The following is a 24,134-nucleotide window of genomic DNA, read 5'->3' as shown; positions in this document are numbered from 1 at the left end:
AATTTTGTAGTGTAGAATGGACCTGCCTGTGTTTTCAGAGTGTCCAGGAAGTCTGGGACATGTCCAAGTGTGCTGTAACCAGATTCCTCAACACAGATGCATGTAGGCCATAGATGAACTCAGTAGCCTGGGAATCTGGATCTGTGAACAAGACCGCATTAAACATAATCTCCTGTCCCCATAATGTCATGAGCTGTCTAGCCAGACAAATTTACTATGTAAGGAGATTGGGGTATAATACTTCAGTGCCCTCAATGACATTATAACAGTTTGATCTTGCCAATGTATATGAAACCATTCATGTCATTGATTCATGTTACTGCCCTATAAAAATCAGGGCTCTTTCTCTCTTTGTTTCTGATATTGTGTGTATCACATTTTCTTTTAAAATGTATATTAGGCAAAAGTAAATTTTATTTGTTTCTTCGGAGTATATAAATCCTAATTAAAAATAGAGGGGCAAGAGATAGCTTAATATCTTTTTGCAGTTTATAACTATGTTTAGTTGTGTGCTGTCATGAAAGAAGAACTCTTAGAGGCACTGATCCTTCCCCCTAGCACATCAGTGGGAGTCCACAGGGATGCAGGAGTCTGCTCTAGCACAGTGGTTCTCAAATTGGAGGTCGTAATCCCTCAGGGGGTCTCAAGGTTATTACTTGGTCGGGTGACCAGACAGCAAGTGTGAAAAATCAGGACAGAGGGTGAGGGGTAATAGGAGCCTATATAAGACAAAGTCCCAAATATCGGGACCGTCCCTATAAAATCAGGACATCTGGTCACCTTATTACATGGGGGGTCACGAGCTGTCAGCCTCCACTCCCAAACCCTGCTTCATCTCCAGCATTCATAATAGTGTTAAATATTTTTAAAAGTGTTTTTAATTTATAAGGGGACGTTTGCTGTGTGAGAGGGGTCACCAATACAAAAGTTTGAGAACCACTGCTCTAGCAGATCCTTATGCAAGATCAGGGTCAAGGCTAGTAGATTAATGTGTATCATGTATCAGTATTGATATTACTTCCTCATTATGAATCTTTCCCATACCATGAATAGTTACTGCCTTATTTATGTATTTACATGGCTTTTCCTATCATTAATCATTCCTGTAAATGTATTTTAGGCCAAAATAACTTCATATATAATTCAGACTAGTTGCAGGTAAATAACTGGAGTGTTACTCCTTTCCCACTGCTGCTTCACATTTCTGCCAGGGTTGGAAAAGTACTCTGTAGTTTAAAGGCAGTATGGCAAGGCATTCTAAGGAGCATATTAAAGGGAGATATGAAGTTCCTTGAATTTAAGATGCGGATCAGCACATGTGTGCATTCATGTTCTCTGAGTTATATGTCATCTTATTCTGATTTCTTGATTTTTGATTAATGCTTGGAATGTGAACTATTAAATGGGTACACCTCTGGGTTTAACATATCACTGACTACCTGTTTAATCAAGAATGAATGAAACAACTGAGCATTTAATTAGTAATTCTTTATTATTTCCATTTACTTGTATTTAAAGTACAGTTTCTGTTGAAAAATGCCAAGAGACATTACCAAAAAAATGCCAAGCAAAAAATGACATGATTGGCAAAATTTAGTGGACATTTTCTTCATTTAATACTGCACCATTTTGTGTTCCCAAAGTTGTTTTTCTGGGGAAAAAATCTGCAAATTTGCCACCTCACATATGACTTTGTCCCACAGTCTTTCTGACTTGTAACTTAAACTGTGTGAGGCCAGGCCATGTAAGGTCTCATTTTGTATCACTAACCTAGAGCTCAGTCCTTCAAGAGGCTGAACTCTCTGGTCCCAATCCAGCAGAGCCCTTAAGCATGCATTCAGCTTTAAGCAGGAGTTGCTCCATTATCACATGCTTAAAATTAAACAAGTGCTTAAAGGCTTTGCTGGATCAGGGCTACAGCACTCAGATTCTTGCAGGATTGAGCCCCTAATACACAGACCAGGTTGACCAAGCCTCATAAACCTTTGTGTCTGAACTGGGTTTCAAGAGAAGCTGAGCTGATTTATGGTTTTGGATGGAAACTGTCAAAATATGGTGAGTTTTTGTTTAAGTGGAGTGGTTTGTTTGAAGGCAAGGATTGGTGTCTGTGTCTATACAAAGTCTGATTGCAAAGGTTGCAGAGAGATCAATAATAGAGACCACACCAGGGTTTAAAAAAAAATCTATTTACTCAGATTCCATTCTGTGTGAAAGGTCAGATTACAGAATACAAAATACAGCAGCCCTAGAAGTACAAACTGCTATTCCATACACAAGGGCATATACAGGTCCAGGCAGACAGAACAGAAACAGTTTGAGTATTCCAGTTGAGGCTTAATGACCAAGTTTCACCTGGCAGTACTTTGGACCACAACAAAAGATATCTGACTTTCTATTTTTCTTAGTAAACTCATGCTACATTCACACTTTGCTCTTTGATTGTAAATGTTACAGCAGTACACTAAAAACTATCAGATTATCTGTACTTTTCCTTGACTTGTAAAAGTTGGATACATTACAAATAGTACTGGTAATAAAGTCCTCAGTATAATATTCACATTTTTCCATCTTTGGACCAATTTCAGCACCTTGTCATGTAGGTGAGCCATTATCTTGCAGCAGAGTTTTTACATGAGTGTTGGGTGGTAAAAGATACACAGAAAAACAGATTCCTGAATTACACAAAGATACAGGGTCTAGGATATGATAGGTTGCATGCTAACAGAAGTGTACAATAGTGTACTGAACTTTAATACACAGATACATCTGTTAAAATAAAAAGTCGTATAAAACATGCCAACATAGTATCACTTTGCCATCTCACTTAGGGCCTGAGTTTACGTGCATTGGCATTAGAAAGTCCAAAAATTAAAGGTAATTGCATGTGGACATCCATTTCCCCTGCACAAGGGCTGATCTTACATGAGAGCTCAAAAACATTCACAGGCCCGGAGGCATAGAAGAAAGATGTGTTATTTTGTTGCTGGTCCACAAGAAATAAAACTATAAGAACAACAAAAAACCTGATTCAGTATAAGAGCGATTTTACACATGCAATACCATAGGTATGCCTGTCCCTTCCACTTAGCATTCTCTTCACCTTGAAATGGCAGCTAGAATCTTCCAATCTCCTGCTTCAAGCTGATGGTCAAATTGTGCCATTAATTCACTGGGCTGAGTAGCGGACAATGTGGAACTGTACAGCCCCACATGTCTACAGGGGCTATAATTCCCTCCCTTAACAGTGAATATGGGGCTATGCAAGCTACATCACCTGCAAGGACAGTGCAACATGATCCATTAAATGCAGCCAGTCCATTCCCTGGGCCAGCACAGAACCCTACCTCCTACCTGTTCCAACTGGGATGCTTGCATCAAGAGAGAGACACACTAAGTAGCCCCTGTACTTCTCTGAGCCAGTGGGAGCTGCAGGTGCTCCATGTCTCAGGATATTCAAAAGTGTCTAAAGGCCAGATTTTAAAAAGTATTTATTTCGGCACCTACAGATGCAGATAGGCACCTAATGGGAATTTCAAAATGCCTAGACCCCTAACTCCCATTGGGAGTTGTGCAGGACTGAGCTCTCAGTGGGAGTTGGGGCTAGGAGCTTTTGAAAATCCCACTAAGTGCCTATCGGCATCTTTAAGTGCCTAAATACATTTAAAAATTCATCTCCAAGTGACTGAGGAGCCTATGTTCCATTGAATTTTCAGAATCCTACTTACAGAACAAGAGAAATATTGCACTGGAACAGTACAAGTACTTGTACATAACATCAGATGTAATTACTACACTCTACTAGTCTCTCTTCACTATGTATTGTGACTGTTATCAATTGAGCATGTAATTAACGTAAAGTCCTTCAATCAATGTCACTGGCCTACTATGGCAGCTCAGGTACAACTAATAATCTTGTTGTGCTTTGGATGTGAAAATAAAAGTATGTGATGCATGAAATGGAAGCAGCTGAGCATATTTTATTAGATAAGTAAATGTGGTGCTTATTTCAAAGAGTGAGATATCAAACCCCATCATTACCAAGACTATATGAAAGGCCTGAGTGTGCAATCCTAATATGGACGAACCACACATTGAATTATATGGCAGTTTTGCCTGAGCTATGGCTGTAGGATTGGGCTGTTAAAGTAATGGTGAGATGAGAACACCACAAGCAGTAGAGGAATGCCAGAAAAGTAGATTCCTCAATCTCAGCCACTCAATGAGGGTGAGAGAAAGACTGAAGATGTTACATAAGCCATGCACTAGTGGAAAACGTGAAAGTAAGGGGAAGAAAGCTCCACCTAAAAAGCCTGTGGCATCACTAACACAGGTACAGTGGGGGGAAAGCTGGTCTTCTGATAAAAGCTCAGAAATAGGAGTCAGGGAATGAGTGTCTTCTACCATATGCTCACTGTATGACCATGGGGAAATCATTTGTGCCTCAGTTTCCACAGCCATCAACTAGTCAGAAAAGGGCATTGGGAAGGTTAACTAATTCAGGGCAAAAGCTGCCAACTCTCCACAGGCAGAAGAGTCTCAGATGCTGTTGAACCCTGTAGTTGTGCTGAACAGGTTTTGGAAGTTCATGTGGGTTGGAAACTGTGTGTGTCAAAGCCCTGTTCAGTGTAGACTGGCTGTGTTTCTGTGCTCAGCTTCTTGGGTACAGGATCGTTGGGTCACTGACCAAATCCTTCCCCCACCTCCACACACATCTGCAAGAGCTGCGGAGACTACTCTGTTCCTGAGACTGGGAAGTGGGCCTCGGGGCAGGTTCTCTGGGAGAGGATTACTCCTCTCTGCTCCCTCAAAGATCATCAGTCGCCAGCCCAGTTACTCTGGGTGGGTGCTAAGAAGAGGATTTCCCCCCTGAACATTTGTAAAAGGCTTTGAGCAGCTCAGATGAAAAATGTTGTAGAAATAAATGCAAATAATTATTATATGGAAGTTCCAATGTAATTATGTCACTAACACTGTTCCAAATCTCACATTTGTCATTCTAGTTTCATGATATTTCCACACATTATACTGTAGGTAAATCTGGCTTTTTCCTTAGACACTGGTGTTACACTGTAATCACTTCATTTTACAAACACTTACTACAGTGGGGCCCTCTTATATTGAAACTATTTTTCAGTGAACCAACTTCATTCTGAGTTGGTTCACTAGAACCAGATCTAGAATTTGCACTTTACAATGGGAGGCCATTTTGATCTTCCATTCTGCTTCCCTAAAAAGGTGTTTTCACTATATGTGAGTTCACTAAAAAAAGACTCCACTGTATTTGATACAGCCTCTCATACTGGTCTCTTGTACATTATTGACCCATTTTCAGCATGAAGAAATGCAATGAGTTTTCTCTCTTGGTTTTTGTCTTCATTTGAGACTCATGATTTTTCTCACCGTAAGTCAAAGAAGTTATACATTTTTAACACTGAGGGAACCATTGGAACAATTTACTAAGGGTCGTGGTGGATTCTCCATCACAGGAAATTTTTATATCAAGATTGAATGTTTTTCTAAAAGATATGCTCTAGAAGTGGTTCTCAACCTTTTTTCATTTGCAGACCCCTAAAAATTTTTGAATGGAGGCGCGGACCTTTAGGAAATCTATTGTCTGTATATATAATTGAACTTTTTTCAGTCAGTTTTCAGTCTTAGTCTTTTGCTGACCCCTTAGACATGGTCTGCGGACAACAGGTTGAGAACCACTACTCTAGGAATTATTTTGGGGAAGTTCTATAGGTTATGTTATACAGGAGGACAGACTAAATGCTCACAGTGGCCCCTTCTGGCCTTGGAATTGCTGAATCTCTGAAAAGTCTGAAAGAATTTTCTCCAGAGCTGCTGCTAATCCATCAATTCATATATTTCCAGCAGCGAGTTCCCTAAGTCTGATTGCACCACTTTCTCTTCACCCTAAAAAGTCATCTAAAGTCCCAAAGAGTTTCCTCTTCTGTTTTAACCTGTAACATACACAGTGTTACCTCTACTGTATTCCGTTATCATGGTCATCTGATACATCTCTGTAATGCTTGTATACAAAAATAATTTACAGTATCAACTGTTAATCTGTAATAAAATAAAATAAGCAACTAAATTTACAGGGCCATAACCCGCACTGTGCAGCTGAGGAGAGAATGAGCAAAGATGGCTTTAAAGTACCTTTCTTCTTCTCTAATCCTGGGGCCAGCTGGGTTCAGCCCACAGTGTAGGTTAGAAAAGCCTCAGGACCATAGCTCTGTGCCACTTGGAGATACACCTGCAATGGGGGAATCCCCAACTAGCTGATTAAGCTGCCTTTCTTCCTGGTTTGCAGAGCCAGAACAGTGAAAAGCAAGTGGAACAGGAGACCAATGTATTCCACATGTATAATGTGTACCTCTAAATAATAATAATCTAGCCTTTTTGTTTTCTTCAACAGCAGCCCTATGATGTACATTTCAAGAAAGAAATTAAATTCACATGAGAAGAAGGATGGATAAACAGTTTAATAAAATGCCAAGCATCCCATGCTATTTCACTGCATTCTCTTTTCCTGCTTGAATTCCACATACATTTTAACACAAGTAGCACTCACCTATTTTATGAACTGTGCACAGTGTATCTTAAAAATGAACATGAACTTTTTGACTGATGCTAATCTGTACATATTGTATTACAGGTCTGGGGAGTGAAACACAGTTCCTTTGCTGCTCTATCTGCCAGGCACCTCCAATACTACACTGACATCAATGGAGTGATGAAACTGCAGCAAATGACTTATAGAACCAGTAGAGAAAAGGGTTAATGTATTATTATGAAGCATCAAAACAAACATCTCCAAGTACAGGAAGATTCCAGCACCTCTTTTTTGTGAAAGTTGCTCTGCCTCATATTAAAAAATTTGCAGATTTGATTTTATTTCCAAAATTCATTTCCATTCAGAGAAGCAGAAAATGTTTCCCCTGAGGACAATTCCTTTATAAATATCAAAATAATATAAAATATCTACTACTTTGAATGGGTTCACAGAAATAAATCTTTTTCTGTCTCTGTCCTAATATAATCCATCATCTCATTTGCTTTTTTAATCACTGGTATGGATTGAGCAAGCATCTTAATTGAGTGGTTTACATTGACCATGGATCTTTCTCCTGAGAGATTACAACCAATTCTAAACTCACAGGCATTTGCACAAGTAGTTTAAATTGTTGTCCATTGTACGACATGTTGTTTACTTCAGACTGCCTCAAATCCATTGGACAGCTTCCTCTTCACAAATAAATGATTAAATTTAGCAGTCTCTAACACACCACTAGTCTTTGCATGTTGATTTTACACATCTATTGAAGCTTTCATTTTATGCAGGGGTGGCTCTAGCTTTTTTGCCGCCCTAAGCACGGCAGGCGCGCCTGCGAGAGGTCCCCGGTCCCGCGGCTTCGGCAGCTTGACTGCGGGAGGTCCCTGGTCCCGCAGCTTCAGCACACCCGCCGCCGAATTACCGCCGAATCCGCGGGACTGGCGGACCTCCCGCAGGCAAGCCACTGATGGCTGCCTGACTGCTGCCCTTGCAGGGACCAGCAGGGCACCTCCCGTGGCTTGCTGCTCCAGGCATGTGCTTGGAGCGCTGGTGCCTGGAGCCGCTGATTTTATGCCTTTCTTTCCTCCTGGATGTCCATGCTTGCTTCTGGAAATATATTAATTACTTATTATCTAATAAAATAATAATAATCCCAGATTTTTATTTTCCTCTAATCTGAGAGGGAGTGGAGTCCAGTGGCTATAGCATAACGCTCTGAAGGCAGAAGTTCTAGATTCTGTTCTTGGCTCTGCCCCTTAACTGCTGAATGACCATCAGTATGTCATTAATCTTCTCTGAGACTCAATTTCCTCACCTGTAAAATGGGGTTAATAATCCTGATCCTAGTAATTCCATAACCTGCTCCTTGTGATAAGGACCTTGCAGTAGGAGGTGCCATCTTCTGGGTGTGACATAAAACTAAGGTCTTCACTGCTTATGGTCCACGATGATCCCATGGAACTTTTCACAAAAACATGGGTTTATACACACACCATTAAAGATAGTCACGTCCAAATAATGACTTTTACTGTTTACTGATTCTCTGCAAAAATACAACCATTTTCCAAATAAAATTAAAATGGATGTTTCCCACCCTAATATATGTATATTCCTTGTTCCCCTTTTCCCATTGCCATAAAGCGAGCATTGGCTATACCAGGAGAAAATGGGATGGCAGACGCTTTCTAGGTCGCAAATGTGGCATCAATATTATTATTAATATGTTATACATACTTAGATGGTGCTCATTAGCATGGTACATATGTGAGCCAAGCAGCTTCTCATGTACCATATTGTGAAACCTAAGATTCTGGGCAATGTCAGTGGCTGCTGCTTTCCAGGGCAGGAAAAACTCAGACCTTCTTCTGGGCTTTTTCTAGATACCAACCTGAACTCCTAGCAGAATGTGACTCAGATATCAAAATGATCTAGGGCAGTACATTTTTTTTAAATTAGTGTAATTGGAACAGACTTTCAAATTCTCACTTGGCCAAATTCAGACCCTGTATAAGCTACACAGCTACATTGAATAAAACCAAGTTGCTGTCACACTTGGTCAGAATTTGCCTTCTCTACTCATTTGATCTTAGAAACAACCCCATGAAATGCAGGTGTCATGTGAATACATGCCTGATAGCTGATGGCAGAGAGTTCCCTCTGTTTGCTGAGTTCCACCTTGACTTCTTATATCTAGCCATACTTTTTGGTGAATTTTGTGCAGTGTTCACTTGGCATTAAGTCTATTACAGCTCCTTTAGGTGGACTCTCTGGGACCACCTATGAAACACGCATCCAAACAGGCATGAGGGCAAACCTGCCCAGCTGCTTGTCCACGGTTTGCTACTTTGGATGTCCTTGCTGGTAAGTACTGTATCACCAACTCATTAGCCCTGCATATGTAGGAAAAGTCATATTAGAGTCTCCTAATCTATAAAGTGGTAAGAAATTATAGTATTTCCAAAAAGTAAGGAGCCAGATCTTCAGATGGTGTATACTGACAGAGTTCCAAAAACTTCAGAGGAGCTATGCCAATTTACACCACCTGAGGATCTGGCCCAAGATAGCCACATTTTTGCATCTCCCACCCCTGAAACATTCCTACTAACTGCCAAAGCTTGTGATTACAAAGAGGTTTTAGAACAGGAAGAGAGATTAGTTTACTTATGTAGCCCTTAGCAACTTTTCAAGAGAAATGGAGGGAGTAAAAGGATTACTTAGATTCTTAAGTTTACTGAAACATGAGAACTACATGCTCCAGTGTGATTACACAAAAGAGCAAAGGAACAAAGAACTACCTTTCTATATACTGCAAACAGAAGAAACATGGAGATAAATCCTGAAGTCCTTACGCAGACAAAAATCCTATTTAAGCCACGTTCCTGAATAACTAGCATCAGAAAAGTATACAGCACTAATGCACAGCTTGTATAAACATCCAAAGCTTTAAAAATAAGAGGGGTGTTCCACTCATTACCAATTTTACTAACAATTATAACTATATATGAATCATTTCATCCACTAATGAACTGCATCTACTTCAAGGCATATTGTTACAGCACACAGCAAAGCAACACTAAATCTCAGTCATCATTTTTTCTCCAAGAACTATATTCTTTTCATTTTGTGCATGCTGACAAGGTAAAGAAACAGGGAACAGAAAATAACTGATGGTGTTGTCTTTCAACTCTGTAGGAGGGATTAGTAATCTGATATCAAACTGAACCTTATTTCTTATTATTTGCAATCCTGATAGCTGTCACGTTTATTGGTAAAAGTTCAAAAACGATCACCAATGGAATGCTTTCCACATCTTATTGCAGATCACATAGGGATTGTGTATACTCTTTCTTGAAATCCTTGTCAATTTCCCTTACTTTCCCTGCAGTGGCACTCCTCCCAAGCTCCTTTCTTCTAAATGAATGCAGTTCATCACTATACATTTAAGGTACATGCAGAAATAAAAATAAAAGCACTACCTGTAATAGAATTATCACAAAAAGCATTCATTAGAGCACATTATTTCTAATTTGCTTTTGAGTGTTATGTATTGTCTCTATCATACACATTCATCCATACTCCATACACTATGAATCTTACTGAAAAGGAGTACAAATATCCAAATATAATGTTGATTTTAAAAGTACTAACCAGAATAAATAAAGCCATCTTTTAATTGCCTCATTATCTTCAGGATATTAAATACACTCACAGCAATAACAATTCAACAGCTACATCAGTCTTGCAAAATTCCATTCACTCACTCCAGTTGGGAAACTATGCTAAATAGACAAGTACATAAAATATTGTTAATTTTTCCTTGTCATTGATCATTGTAGAGGGTGAGCAAATACATTTTGTGCTTAGGCTGGTAAATTTTGCAAGGCTAAGTTATTGTTTTTGTACAGATTCCCACTGCAGGCTAAGGCAAGAGTTTTTAAAATGTTCTAATCGGTTCCTATAAAAAAAAAGTACAATTTTTTCTCAGAATAAATATAGATTCAGTACCAAAGGTTGCAATTCAGAGAAAACTCCAGTGAATGCAAAAGGAATCTTGCTCCCATAATAACTGGCAGGTATAAATGCTGATGATTTAATGGTCTATCTCCCCTTTTCTAGCAATTAGAAGTTGCTTGAAAATTAAATTACAGCTAATATTTCTCCCCAATGAGGCTGGCTACCATGTTATGCAAATGCTCTTGCTGCACTGTGACAAGCAAGTGGCTAGAGTCCCCAGAGGAGACGAGCTGCCAGCATGAAAATAATTAAACAGCAATATACAATGGGCCTCTTTTCTGTGAAAATAAACAGGTGCAAAACCAAACTATTGCACTGTATATAATGACCACTGAGCCCTCGGATGAAGATTCATTTTAAAACACAGCAATCAGCTGGCAGTGCAATTCATTGCCCTTTATAAGCACATTTTAACCATTTAAAATAAATACTCCATTAAACAACTTCCTCATTTCTCTGATGGTTCTCCATCTGCATTGACCTTTTCTCTTTGGAACCACAGAAAAGCCGACTTTGCTGTCCCATCACCGCTCTGTTGTGAAAAGCAAATGAAGATAGCCCAGAGAAAGCCACAGAGCCCAGTGTAAGCTGTTCTCAGGTAAACAGGGACCAGAACAAAGTTTGAAAGCTGTGTTGGAAAGAGAGAGAGTTCATTGTTAGGACCTGATCCTGCATTCCTTACACACCCAAAAATTCCATTGACTTCAATGGGAGCATTGGGTGGGCACAACATAGGATAGGACTGTATGGCTAAGAAAGGGTTATTGAGTTAGCACTGATGTTAACTTGAAACTCACCTGCACAAAAGGCCAGTACATCAGCCCAGTCTGAAATGAAAGTGATGGACTAATTACTATTATGTATTTCAGTTACAATGATTTATTTCAAGTATTCCTTTTTATTGACAGTATTTAACAAGGACTAGGAAATACCTCAACAAAGTTAATAAAAGGTGTTCAGTTTCAAATTAGGTGGTTCAAATAAGAGCTGGTAATATTAGAACTGCAAATAACCCCCATGAGCTGCTACCCTAAGAATGTCTAAGACAGGGGTAGGCAACCTATGGCACGCGTCTGGGGGGCTCTGCATTTTAATTTAATTTTAAATTAAGCTTCTTAAACATTTTATAAACCTTATTTACTTTACATACAACAATAGTTTACTTATATATTATAGACTTATAGAAAGAGACCTTCTAAAAATGTTTAAATGTATTACTGTACCAGCATGTGAAACCTTAAATCAGAGCGAATAAATGAAGACTCGGCACACCACTTCTGAAAGGTTGCTGACCCCTGGTCTAAGAGATTATTCTGCCTCGGTTTATATACAAAAATCTGACAATGCAAACTTCAAAATCATGTGATCCCTCATATATAAGCACATTTACCAGATGGTTGAACAAATGTTTAAATGAGTGAATGTTTATTTCAGCTGTGAATGAAAAATACCACTGAACTTTATATTTATTTCACACTTGCAACACTCCTTCTGCTTGCTCATATACTGTAAACCCCTTTCTTAGAGCTGAACTGATTAATTAATTTACTCAGAGCAAGCAAGATCAGTAGAAGGACACTGTTAAACCAAATGTTCTTACAAAGATATAGTGGGCACTGGTTATAAGAACACCCTCCATGGTGACAAAAATGCCCTTTTATCCTCATAGTGCAATAGTTCCATGATAAGAAGTAAATGCTGACTTTGTTGCAACGTTTATCCTGTTAATTTTTTTCTCATGATATATTTTTCTTCCAAAGCCTGAAAAATCTTGAAAGTCCCTGATTTGCTCAGTTTTAGGATTTGTGCTGGCTTTAACCCACACTGGTTAGTGTCACCGATCTGCCATTTTGAAAAACATAGAGAAATGTGCTAAAATTGGACATCAATAGTCTTAAAAGTGTTCTTAAAAGAAGGGAAAACTGTCGGTGAAAAGTACAGGGTGAAACTGATAACTAAAAAAGATGTCTTCATAACTAATGTTACTAACAGGTGTTCAAGAAAGTGGTGCCAACTGTACAACTATTTATTGGTGGTTATTTCTCAAGATAAATGGTATTACAGCCCTTGAGTATAATTGTCTTTATTACATTGTGGATACTGTAATTGACACGGATTCAGATGCATTTGTAAACACATATGTTGTACAATTTAAGGATGGAATCAGTTTGCCCAACTGGTATCTGGTTACCTATAATTCAGTGTTAGTGCAGCTCTGCATGGAGCCCCCTGCACAGAATCCCAAAACAAAAGAAGTAAGAGGAAGCAGAATTAAAACAGAAACAATGTTGGAGGCTAGCATCATATTTTGATTTAACTATAGCATTCAATAACATTAATTGTTTTGCTTAATAGGGAGATTAATTAACTATTTGCCTCACCTTATATGTATTCCAGAATTTCTTTTTACAGTCAGAAAAAATGTTCTCTTTCCCCTGAAGTATACTCATGCCTGCTAGCAAAACATTTAGGACAATCAGAAAGATTGCAAAAAGGGCCAACATTTATTTATTGCATCAGAATTTTCACATTCTGTCACAATGTTACAAGTCTCTTTGAAAGAAAGAAAAGTTAGAGTGATAACAAAGAGCAAATGTTCTGCATGGCTACTTTATCCTGCTATATCACATCTCCTGATCTGATTCTCTTAATCTTCAGTGGTGATACCAAAGAGGTGATCCAAACTAAATCTACTATGCTGCATCTATAGTGACAAAAATGGGGTGGATAATTCATCAATGGTAGCAGCAGTAGAAACTATGGTGTAAACAGGGCTCTGCATTTTGCTCGGGATTAGCTAAGTGGTCAAAATGCCATTTTTTGCCATCATAAACAGCACCTTTGATTAACTCCAAAGTGTAGATCTGAAGAGTAGAGTTGCTCTAAAATGTACTTGTTTAATATACTGTGGACAGCTGTGTGTGGAAATTTATACACACACTAGCTGATCTACAGCCCATTATGCTCCTAGGAATATACACATGGGAGCTTTGTCATTACACAAAAGGAGCCTGATCCAGAGGAGAACTGGGCACTTGCAATGATGGTTGGAAGTTAGAAGTTAGACAAATTCAAATATTGGACAGTAAAGAGAATCAACCCCTGGAACAAATTACCATGAATAGAGTTTGGGAATGTTGGATGTCTTTCTAAAAGATATCCTCTAATCCAACCAGAAGTTATAGCCTGCATTATGCTGGAGGTTAAATTATATGATTATAATGATCCCTTCTGATCTTAAAATCTATGACTCAGGATTGGCCCACTACAATGGATATTTGCATGCCAGGGTGTGCCTGGCAGGTAGTGTCTCACTGTACCACTCATTGCACAATGGTGACTAGGCACATAGCATTTGTTGACAGTCAAATTTGTACTAGCTATGAGCGTCTGTCCTCCCTTCATTTCCTTCCAATCATACCCTGAATGATCTCTCTGTCTGATCACAAAATGAGAATCTCATGATACTTACAATGGTAAAAGAGCCTAACCACTTAGGGCTTGTCTACATAGAAAAAAGGCCAAAAATAGCTATTGCTCACAAAGCTCCCTGTGTTTATACTCTTATTCTGCACTAAGAGTGCCTTTGTGCAGTTTAGGTAATCATTTTAGATTAAGATAATTCAGAATAAGGCTCACTTATTCTGGAATAAGAGCATCCACACATGGAGCTAATCAATAATAGCTAGTCCACTTTAAATTCACATGCCCACCTTATTCTGGATGAACTTTCATGAGTAGACAAGCTCTTAGTTCTTATCCCACACATGGTTTAAATTAAACAATTGTTTCATTTTACACTTGTCTTTTCTAGAATGGTTTCTTACATTATTTCTCTTTCTACTCATCTCACTCATTTTTTAAAGTCTTCACATTCATTAGCTTTGTTAAGGTTACATATTATCATCACCATCTCTAATAGCAGCGTTCCACTTCTGGTGTATATTCCTAAAACTGGATCTGGCATAGTTCAGTGTCTAACATGTTGTGTAATGCTGATATTTGCTATTAAACAGCAGTTGTGTTGCAGCTAGGAGGTAGCCGATGTAGAATCGTGGGTAAAGTAACACAGACTGACTTCATTAGATATAGTTGGTACAATCAGTCTGTAAAGTGCTTCAGATCATTTGGGATTAATTAAAGGTGATAGGCCTGAATTACCACTTTTGCAGAGTGTAATTCATTGAAATTATTGATGTAATTCAGGCAAAACACAAGTCATGCTGAAGTGAATCTAGCCCACTATATAAATGTTCACTATGTAGCTGGTATTAATAATTAATTGAATTCATTCTAAAATATCCCAGAACTGCTTTCCCAACTATGGGTATAATGTGTGAGGTGCTGTGTGCACATCCTGAAAACCAAGGCTGGCCAAAAATTTAGCCCTTACTGCTAGCACACTGTGAAACTACGCCTTGTTCTTTAAGAGTTTTGTTTAAAAGACTCATGGTGCAGTAAAGCACATGGAATGCAAATATCCCACCACAGAGGCTGAAGAAGCTTGGATGAATCCGAGGACAAAGGTCACATTGGCATATGGTGCAAGGGGCACAACCATTCCTTGCTGCTGCCTGGGGCTGGGTAGGGGCTCAACCAACCCCTTCTGGAGAGGACACAGCGATTTGAACCATGGGATGAGGGTGCAGGGGGCGCTGACATGGTGTTGAGATGCAAGAGGGAGCACAATCTCAGGCATGGATAGGGGGTGTTGGGGGCCCATCAGTGGAAAGGGGTGCAGAAGGTGCAGGAAGCTCAACTATAGGGAGAGACTGAAGAGTGTTCAGCAATGGTGGGGGGTTGCAGGCGGCTTGGCCATGGTGAGGGGGCGCAGGGTGCTGGACCATGGGGAGGAAGCATGGGGACTGAGCCACGGAGAGGGGGCTTGGAGGGCTCGGCCACAGGGGACTCAACCATGGAGAGGGGGCTCAGTCCCAGGGAGAGGGTGCAGGGGGCTCGGCCTTGGGGAGATGGCGCAGGCTGCTCAGCCATGGGGAGAGAACTTGGGGGACTGAACCGCGGGGAGGGGGTGCAGGGAGCTGGACTAATGGGAGGGAGCACGGGGGGCTCAGCCATGGGGAGGGGGCACAGGGAGCTCGGCCCCGGGAGGGGGAGGGGGAGGTGCTCAGTCGTGGGGAGGGGGCGCAGGGAGCTCGGCCATGGGGAGGGAGTTTGGGGAGCTCGGCCCTGGGAAGGGGGCGCAGGGAGCCAGGGGCGGCTCTAGCAATTTCGCCGCCCCAAGCAGGGCGGCACGCCGCAGGGGGTGCTCTGGCGGTCACCAGTCCCGCGGCTCCGGTGGACCTTCTGCAGACGTACCTGCGGAGGGTCCGCTGGTCCCGCGGCTCCGGTGGAGCATCCGCAGGCGTGCCTGCGGGAGGTCCACCGGAGCCACTGGACCAGCGGACCCTCCGCAGGCACGCCTGCGGGAGGTCCACCGGAGCCACCTGCTGCCCTCCCGGCGACCAGCGGAGCGCCCCCCCGCGGCATGCCGCCCCAAGCACGCGCTTGGCGTGCTGGGGCCTGGAGCGGGCCCTGCAGGGAGCTCAGACATGGAGACGGGGTTCGGGGGGCTGGCCCCGGGGAGGGGGAGCAGGAGGCGCTCGGCCGTGGGGAGGGGGCACAGGGAGCTCGGCCATGGGGAGAGGGTTCGGGGGGGCTCAGCCCCGGGGAGGGGGCGTAGGGGGCTCAGCCATGGGGAGGGGGTTCGGGGGGCTCGGCCCTGGGGAGGGGGCGTAGGGAGCTCGGCCCAGGGAAGGGGCGAAGGGGGCTCAGCCGTGGGAAGAGGTTCGGGGGGCTCGGCCCTGGGGAGGGGCGCAGGAGGCGCTTGGCCGTGGGGAGGGGGCGCAGGGGGCTTGGCCATGGGGAGGGGGTTCGGGGGTCTCGGCCCTGGGTAGGGGTAGCAGGGAGATCGGCCCGGGGGAGAGGGTTCGGGGGGGCTCGGCCCCGGGGAGGGGGCGCAGGGAGCTCGGCCATGGGGAGGAGGTTCGGGGGGCTCGGCCCTGGGGAGGGAGCGCAGGGAGCTCGGCCATGGGGAGGGGGTTCGGGGGGCTCAGCCCCAGGGAGAGGGCGCAGGGGGCTCGGCCATGGGGAGGGGGTTCGGGGGGCTCGGCCCCGGGGAGGGAGTGCAGGGGGCTCGGCCGTGGGGAGGGAGCGCAGGGAGCTCAGCCATGGGGAGGGGGTTCGGGGGGGCTCGGCCGTGGGGAGGGAGCGCAGGGGGCTCGGCCCCGGGGACGGGTTGCAGGGGGCTCAGCCCCAGGGAGGGGGTTCGGGGGGCTCAGCCATGGGGAGGGGGCGCAGGGGGCTCGGCCGTGGGGAGAGGGCGCGGGGGGGCTCGGCCCCGGGGAGGGGGCGCAGGGGGCTCGGCCGTGGGGCGAGGACTCGGGGGGCGGAGCCACGGGAGGCGCCGGGGCCTCGGGCCCGCTCCCGGCCGCACTCACCCGTGTAGAAGGCCAGGATGGCGACAGGCGCCCCCACCAGCTGGTCGCACAGCACCTTGGCCAGCACCGCGCCGGGCGCGCGGCCGGGCAGCGCTCGCTCCAGCCGCCGCAGCCACACGTAGTTGAAGTTGCCATGGAAGCTGAGGGCCACCAGCGCCACGTGCCGGGTCTGCGCCCAGTCGGGCTCCTGCCCCGGGCGCCGCCGCAGCAGCTGCTGAGCCGCGTCCCCGGCCGAGAAGAGGCTGCCGTAGAGCAGCACGTTGCAGAGCCAGGGGAACCGGCGCACCCCGCTCCGGAGCAGCGGCCCGGCCATAGGCTCGCCGGCCTCCCGCGCCGCCTTCCGCCCGCCGCCGGGCCAGAGCAGCAGAGCGCACAACGCCGCTTTGTGCTGCCTTTGCCGCCCCGCCTCTTGCCTGCCGGAGCCGCCCGCTCTCCTCCTGCCAGCCCTGCCTTGCCCCCGCCTCTCGCCTGCCCATCTCCTCCCGGTACTGCCCCGCCTTACCCCAGCCAGCCCTGCCTCTGGCCTTGCCTTGCCCCAGCCCTCCCTCAGACCTGCTCCGAGTCCTGTCACTGCCTCCCGCTGCAGGAACTACCCCGCTCCGACCTGCCTCTCCTCCTGTGAAACCTTCGCCTTCTTCTCAGAGAGCCCCCCACATTTCTCCTGACCCAGCGCATCTGCTCCTCGCCAGACTCTGCCCCAGTTCATAAACCCAGCAGAAGACCTACTCCCCATTGCTCTCAAACTGCCGGGACCCCGTTAACACCATAACTGCCATACTGGATCAGACCACGTAGCACAGTATCCTCCAGCAGACACATCAGAGAGTAAGAACCCTCTTGATGTACGTGGCGGGCAGATCATTCCACAGATGTCTCATCCTCACCTCTCTTAGTTGGAGATTTGCTCAAGCCTTGAAACACAAGCTTTAATAGCCCATCCAAATATTTTATTGGTATTAAGCTTTATTGTTTTATTAAACTTCCGTCATCCCAAGTTTTTCCTGAGCAAAAGTCATGTCTATTTGTACAGCAGACTCCTATGCACAGTTGTATTGAAACTGTGCACAGAGCTGTGCCCCCACAAAGAATTTTAAATACATATTGTGAATCTAGTGCTGGGGAAAGGTGCTGGATTGACAGCCTAGGGAACTATTTCCAGCAGTTCAGGCTCTATGTTCAATCAGTCTGTGACAGCTCTACTAACAGCTGTGGTGGTGGGTTTTGCAATGTGATCACTTGACCAATGAGACGTATACTAAGGGTATGTCTACACTACGAAATTAGGTTGAATTTATAGAAGTCGATTTTTTAGAAATCGATTTTATACAGTCGATTGTGTGTGTCCCTATTCCAAGACCATTAAGACCATTAACTCAGCGGAGTGCGTCCACAGTACCGAGGCTAGCATTGACTTCCGGAGTGATGCACTGTGGTAGCTGTCCCACAGTTCCCGCAGTCTCCGCCGCCCATTGGAATTCTGGGTTGAGCTCCCAATGCCTGATGGGTCAAAAACATTGTCGCGGGTGGTTCTGGGTACATGTCGTCACCCCCCATGAAAGCAACGGCAGACAATAGTTTTGAGCCTTAGTTCCTGGGTTACCTGTGTAGACGCCATACCACAGCAAGCATGGAGCCTGCTCAGCTCACCATCATCGTACGTCTCCTGGGTGCTGGCAGACGTGGGACTGCATTGCTACACAGCAGCAGTTCATTGCCTTTTGGCAGCAGACAGTGCATTACGACTGGTAGCTGTTGTAATAGGTGCTCTTTTAGACAACCTCGGTGAGTTTGGTCGGGGTGCCTGGGCAGACATGGATGCTCTTGGCAGACCTCGGCACCTGGACATAAATAGGAGTGACTCCAGGTCATTTGCTTTTTAAGTTTCGTCTCATGGAGATTCAGTCCTACCTGCAGTTGTACTGCACGGTCTTCTGGCGAGCAGCCAGGAGACGAGGATGGCTAGCAGTCGTACTGCACCATACTGCACCGTCCTGCCAGTCTAAGATATATAAGAGAGATGGAGTGGATCAAAACAAGAGACCAGATTTGTTTTGTATTCATTTGCTTCCCCCTCTCTGAATAGTGAGGAGAGGGATAGCTCAGTGGTTTAAGCACAGCGCCTGCTAAACCCAGGGTTTTGAGTGCAATCCTTGAGGGGGCCTTTCTGTCTGACAGTTGTTTGTGTTTATCTGTCATGCAAACCCACCCCCTTTGTTGATTTTAATTCCCTGTAAGCCAAGTCACCCCTCCCTCCATCAGAGCAACAGCAGACAATTGTTTCACACCTTTTTTCAGCACAGACACCATAACACGGCAAGCATGGAGCCTGCTCAGATCACCACCACAATTATGAGCACTGTAAACACCATGCACATTCTCCTGCAGTATATGCAGAACCAGAACCTGCAAAACAAAACCAGGCGAGGGAGGCAATGGCAGCACGGTGACGAGAGTGATGAGGAAATGGACAGACTTCTCTTAAAGTACGAGCTCCAGCAATGTGGACATCATGGTGTTAATGGGGCAGGTTCATGCTGGGGAACGCCAATTCTGGACCCAGGAAACAAGCACAGACTGGTGGAACTACATAGTGTTGCATGTCTGGGACAATTCTCAGTGGCTGCAAAACTTTCAGATGCATAAGGGCACTTTCATAGAACGTTGTGACTTGCTTTCCCCTGCTCTGAAGCGCAAGAATACCAACATAAGAGCAGCCCTTAGAGTTCACAAGCGAGTGGTGATAGCCCTGTGGAAGCTTGCAATGCCAGACAGCTACCAATCAGTTGGGCATCAATTTGGAGTGGGCAAATCTATTGTGGGGACTGCTGTGATCCACGTAGCCAACGCAATCAAAGAGCTGCTGCTATCAAGGGTAGTGACTCTGGGAAATGTGCAGGTCATAGTGGATGACTTTGCTGCAATGGGATTCCCTAACTGTGGTGGGGCGATAGACAGAACCCATATCCCTATCTTGACACCGGAGCACCAGGCCAGCGAGTACATAAACTGAAAGGGGTATTTTTCAATGGTGCTGCAAGCACTGGTGGATCACAAGGGACGTTTCACCAACATCAACATGGGATGGCCAGGAAAGGTACATGAGGCTCGCATCTTCAGGAACTCTGGTCTGTTTCAAAAGCTGCAGCAAGAGACTTTCTTCCCAGAACAGAAAATAACCACTGGGGATGTTGAAATGCCTATAGTTATCCTTGGGGACCCAGCCTACCCCTTAATGAAGCTGTACACAGGCACCCTGGACAGTAGTCAGGAGCTGTTCAACTATAGGCTGAGCAAGTGCAGAATGGTGGTAGAATGTGCATTTGGAGGTTTAAAAGCTCGCTGGTGCAGTTCACTGACTCACTCAGACCTCAGCAAAACCAATATTCCCATCCTTATAACTGCTTGCTGTGCGCTCCACAATATCTGTGAGAGTAAGGGGGAGACATTTATGGCGGGCCACTGATTATGCGCAGCCAGACACCAGGGTGGTTAGCAGAGTACAGGAGGGCACGGTGCGCATCAGAGAAGCTTTGAAAATCAGTTTCATGACTGGCCAGGCTACGGTGTGAAAGTTCTGTTTGTTTCTCCTTTATGACCCCCAACTTTGGTTCACTCTACTTCCCTGTAAGCTAACCACCCTCCCCTCCCCCCTTCAATCACCACTTGCAGAGACAATAAAGTCATTGTTGCTTCACATTCATGCATTCTTTATTAATTAATCACACAAATAGGGGGATAACTGCCAAGGTAGCCCGGGAGGGGTGGGGGAGGAGGGAAGCACCTGGTGGGGTGGGGGAGGAGGGAAGGACAAGGCCACACTGCACTTTAAAACTTATTGAATGCCAGCTTTCTGTTGCTTGGGCAGTCCTTTGGGGTGGAGTGGTTGGGTGCCCAGAGACCCCATCACCGCGTTCTTGGGCATCTGGGTGAGGAGGCTATGGAACTTGGGGAGGAGGGTGGTTGTTTACACAGGGGCTGTAGTGGTGGTCTGTGCTCATGCTGCCTTTCCTGAACCTCAACCATATGCCGGAGCATATCAGTTTGTTCCTCCAGTAGCCTCAGCATTGCCTCTTGCCTTCTGTCACCAACCTGATGCCACCTATCATCTTCAGCCCGCCACTTATTATCTTCAGCCCACCACCTGTCCTCGCATTCATATTGTGCTTTCCAGGACTCTGACACTGTCATAACTATAAAGGGAAGGGACCAGCCCTGCTGTGTACAATATTATAAAATCCCTCCTGGCCAGAGACACCAAAATCCTTTTACCTGTAAAGGGTTAAGAAGCTCCGGTAACCTGGCTGACACCTGACCTAAAGGACCAATAAGGGGACAAGATACTTTCAAATATTTTTTTTTGGGGGGGGGGGAGGCTTTTGTTTGTGTGCTCTTTGTTTTTGGGGTTGTTTGCTCTTGGGGCTAAGAGGGACCAGACATCAATCCATGCTCTCCAAATCTTTCTAAACCAGTCTCTCATATTTAAAACTTGTAAACGGCCAGGCAAGGCATGTTAGTTTTATCTTTGTTTTCTCAACTTGTAAATTTTCCTTTTTGCTAAGAGGATTTACCTCTGTTTGCTGTAACTTTGAACCTAAGGCTAGAGGGGGTTCCTCTGGGCTCTATGAATCTAATTACCCTGTGAAGTTATTTTCCATCCTGATTTTACAGAGATGATTTTAACCTCTCTTTCTTTAATTAAAATTCTTCTTTTTAAGAACCTGATTGATTTTTCCTTGTTTTAAGATCCAAGGGGGTTGGATCTGTGCTCACTAGGAATTGGTGGGGGAAAAGGAGGGGGAATGGTTAATTTCCCCTTGTTTTAAGATCCAGGGGTTTGTATCTGTGTCCACCAGGAACTTGGTGGTGAAGTCTCTCAAGGCTACTGGGAGGGAAATAGTCTGGGGGGAAGATAGAGTTTCCCAAATAACTCTTAAAGGATTTGGGTGGTGGCAGTAAAACCAGATCTAAGCTGGTAATTAAGCTTAGAGGTTCTCATGCAGGTCCCTACATCTGTATCCTAAAGTTCAGAGTGGGGAAGGAACCTTGACACTCTTGGAGATTTTTTCAAATGTTTGGGCATTTCATCTTTTGGAACGGAGTTCTGATAGCACGGATTCATCTCCCCATACAGCGATCAGATCCCGTACCTCCCATTCAGTCCATGCTGGGACTCTTTTGTGATTCCGGAACTCTATCATGGTCACCTGTGATGATGAGATCTGCACTCACCTGCAGATTGCCACACTGGCCAAACAAGAAATGAGATTCAAAAGTTTGCGGGCCTTTTCCTGTCTACCTGGCCATTGCATCTGAGTTGAGAGCGCTGGCCAGAGCGGTCACAATGGAGCACTGTGGGATAGCTCCTGGAGGCCAATACTGTCAAATTGTGACCACACTACCCCAAATTTGACCTGGCAAGGTCGATTTCAGCACTAATCCCCTCATCGGGGGAGAAGTACAGAAATCGATTTTAAGAGCCCTTTATGTAAAAAAAAACGGCTTTGTCGTGTGGACGGACGCAGGGTTAAATCGATGTAACGCTGCTAAATTCAACCTAAACTCGTAGTGTAGACCAGGGCTAAGACTGCTAACTCATTCCACAGAGGCCACATTTCCATTGAAAGGAGTATAATTTAATAACTCATGTTAAATAACTCATATGTGTAGGAGATTATACCAGTATCTGGTGAAATCATTTCAAAGGAAAATCCAATAAAGATTAGAATACCTATGAAACAGATGCACATTACCTGTGTATTGCTGATGTAAGTTGAGAGCCTGACAAATCTATTGAAAAGGACACCTGTTATCCAGTCAAATTATATATCTTTTAGGGTTATAAAGGCTAAAAAAAGGGGGGGGGATTGTGTTTGTCCCTTAAAAGTTTGGCCCAGTATTTAAATCTGTAATCTCTACAGCCAAAGGACAGACAAGTTCTAGGTGCTGAGAAGACATCTGTAGATCCCACCTGCAGACTGCTTTGGGCACTACTGGAATCAGACAAATCTGCTTGTCTTTTCTGAGAGAACTGCAGAATTAGTGGGTGAAGGAGGAGATAGTACATCTACATGCCATATATTTGGATATTATTAATACATTTTAGACTGTATCAGAAACATTCCTAGAAAAAATAATTCAAATAGGCTTAGGAAGGTTTTTAGGCCAAAATCTAGCTAAAAATGCCACAGAGAAAGAAAAATGACAGACCGCAATGTATTGCATTTAGGGTAAAAATATTGTGTAGGGAACAGGGATCGCAATTAGGTATGGTCTTATTTAAGATCTTAATTGTATGGAAGTAAGAATTAATAGCATACTTTTGATGATATTTGTAGATTATACTAAATTGAGATGAATAATATAAAAGGATCTAGAGCAGCGGTTCTCAACCTATTTACTACTGTCGGTTGTATATGCAGCTCTCTATGTATTATGTGAGCAGCATCCACACAATATATATATATACTGCCTGTATGTCCCTGAGGATGTCACACAGGCTGTAGCTGTGTGCTGATTGGGCCGCGGGCTGAGAATCACTGGTCTAGAGAGATTAGACACATGCACAGAACATAACATGAGGTTTAACTGGGGAAAATATAAGCAAACACATCTGGGGGGAAAACAGAGACTTTTATGCTGCCTGAATAATAAAACTCGTAACTTCATAGAATGTGTGAATCACAGGAGATCATTATGCTACTAATTCCAGTCTCTTCTGCCCTAGACTCAGCACCTTTGAAAATTTACCCATTTAATTCTTTCATGTTCTCTGTCTGTAAAAAAGGAATAATATATTTCCTTTCTCCACACTTTGTCTTGTCAATTTAGATTGCAAACTCTTTGGAACAGGGACTTTCTCTTACTATGTGTTTATACAGTGTCTAGCATAGTAACCCCCTTGTGATAGATAAATAAATAAATACAAAGAAATACAAAATTGTAACAAATAATAATGTAATGCACAATCCTGCACTGGCTTTAATTCTATTTGGGGGGAAATTGTTTATATTCCAGAATCAACAGTTAACATGCAAACATTGGGCCTAATCTTTCTCCAAGTGTAGTAAATGGCAAATCTAGAACAGGATCAAGCCAGTTAATCTGAGTGTTGTGCTGACATCCTT

At 44.1% G+C, this 24,134-nt stretch overlaps 1 protein-coding gene across 2 annotated transcripts; it reads right to left on the bottom strand.

The window, feature by feature from the left end:
- Positions 1-7,514: 7,514 nt before the first annotated feature.
- Positions 7,515-17,335, bottom strand: MPV17L (MPV17 mitochondrial inner membrane protein like). 2 transcript variants are annotated; one of them, XM_044978851.1, is made up of 4 exons: positions 17,011-17,335; positions 12,955-13,028; positions 11,371-11,400; positions 7,515-11,201 (listed from the first exon to the last, which is right to left on the bottom strand). In XM_044978851.1, exons 1-4 carry the CDS (start codon positions 17,321-17,323, stop codon positions 11,022-11,024), a joined length of 597 nt encoding a protein of 198 aa, XP_044834786.1. In that variant the 5' UTR covers positions 17,324-17,335; the 3' UTR covers positions 7,515-11,021. The 2 variants fall into 2 exon arrangements, with proteins under 2 accessions (XP_044834786.1, XP_044834787.1); XM_044978852.1 differs by having other exon boundaries at positions 12,955-13,025.
- Between the last annotated feature and the right edge of the window lie 6,799 nt (positions 17,336-24,134).

The sequence above is a fragment of the Mauremys mutica genome, chromosome 11 (genome assembly GCF_020497125.1).
Source record: "Mauremys mutica isolate MM-2020 ecotype Southern chromosome 11, ASM2049712v1, whole genome shotgun sequence".
NCBI classification, from domain to species: domain Eukaryota; kingdom Metazoa; phylum Chordata; order Testudines; family Geoemydidae; genus Mauremys; species Mauremys mutica.
This window is presented reverse-complemented; position numbering and strand designations above follow the sequence as displayed.

Bases quoted from the DNA above. Each gene is read 5' to 3' on its own strand.
- MPV17L (XM_044978851.1), bottom strand. From the start codon at position 17,323: ATGGCCGGGCCGCTGCTCCGGAGCGGGGTGCGCCGGTTCCCCTGGCTC. The intron at 13,029-17,010 runs GTGAGTGCGGCC...ATGTTTTGCTAG, and splicing joins CATCCTGGCCTTCTACACGG to CAGGCATGAGTATACTTCAG. The intron at 11,202-11,370 runs GTGAGTTTCAAG...TTTCCAACACAG, and splicing joins TGTACTGGCCTTTTGTGCAG to CTTTCAAACTTTGTTCTGGT.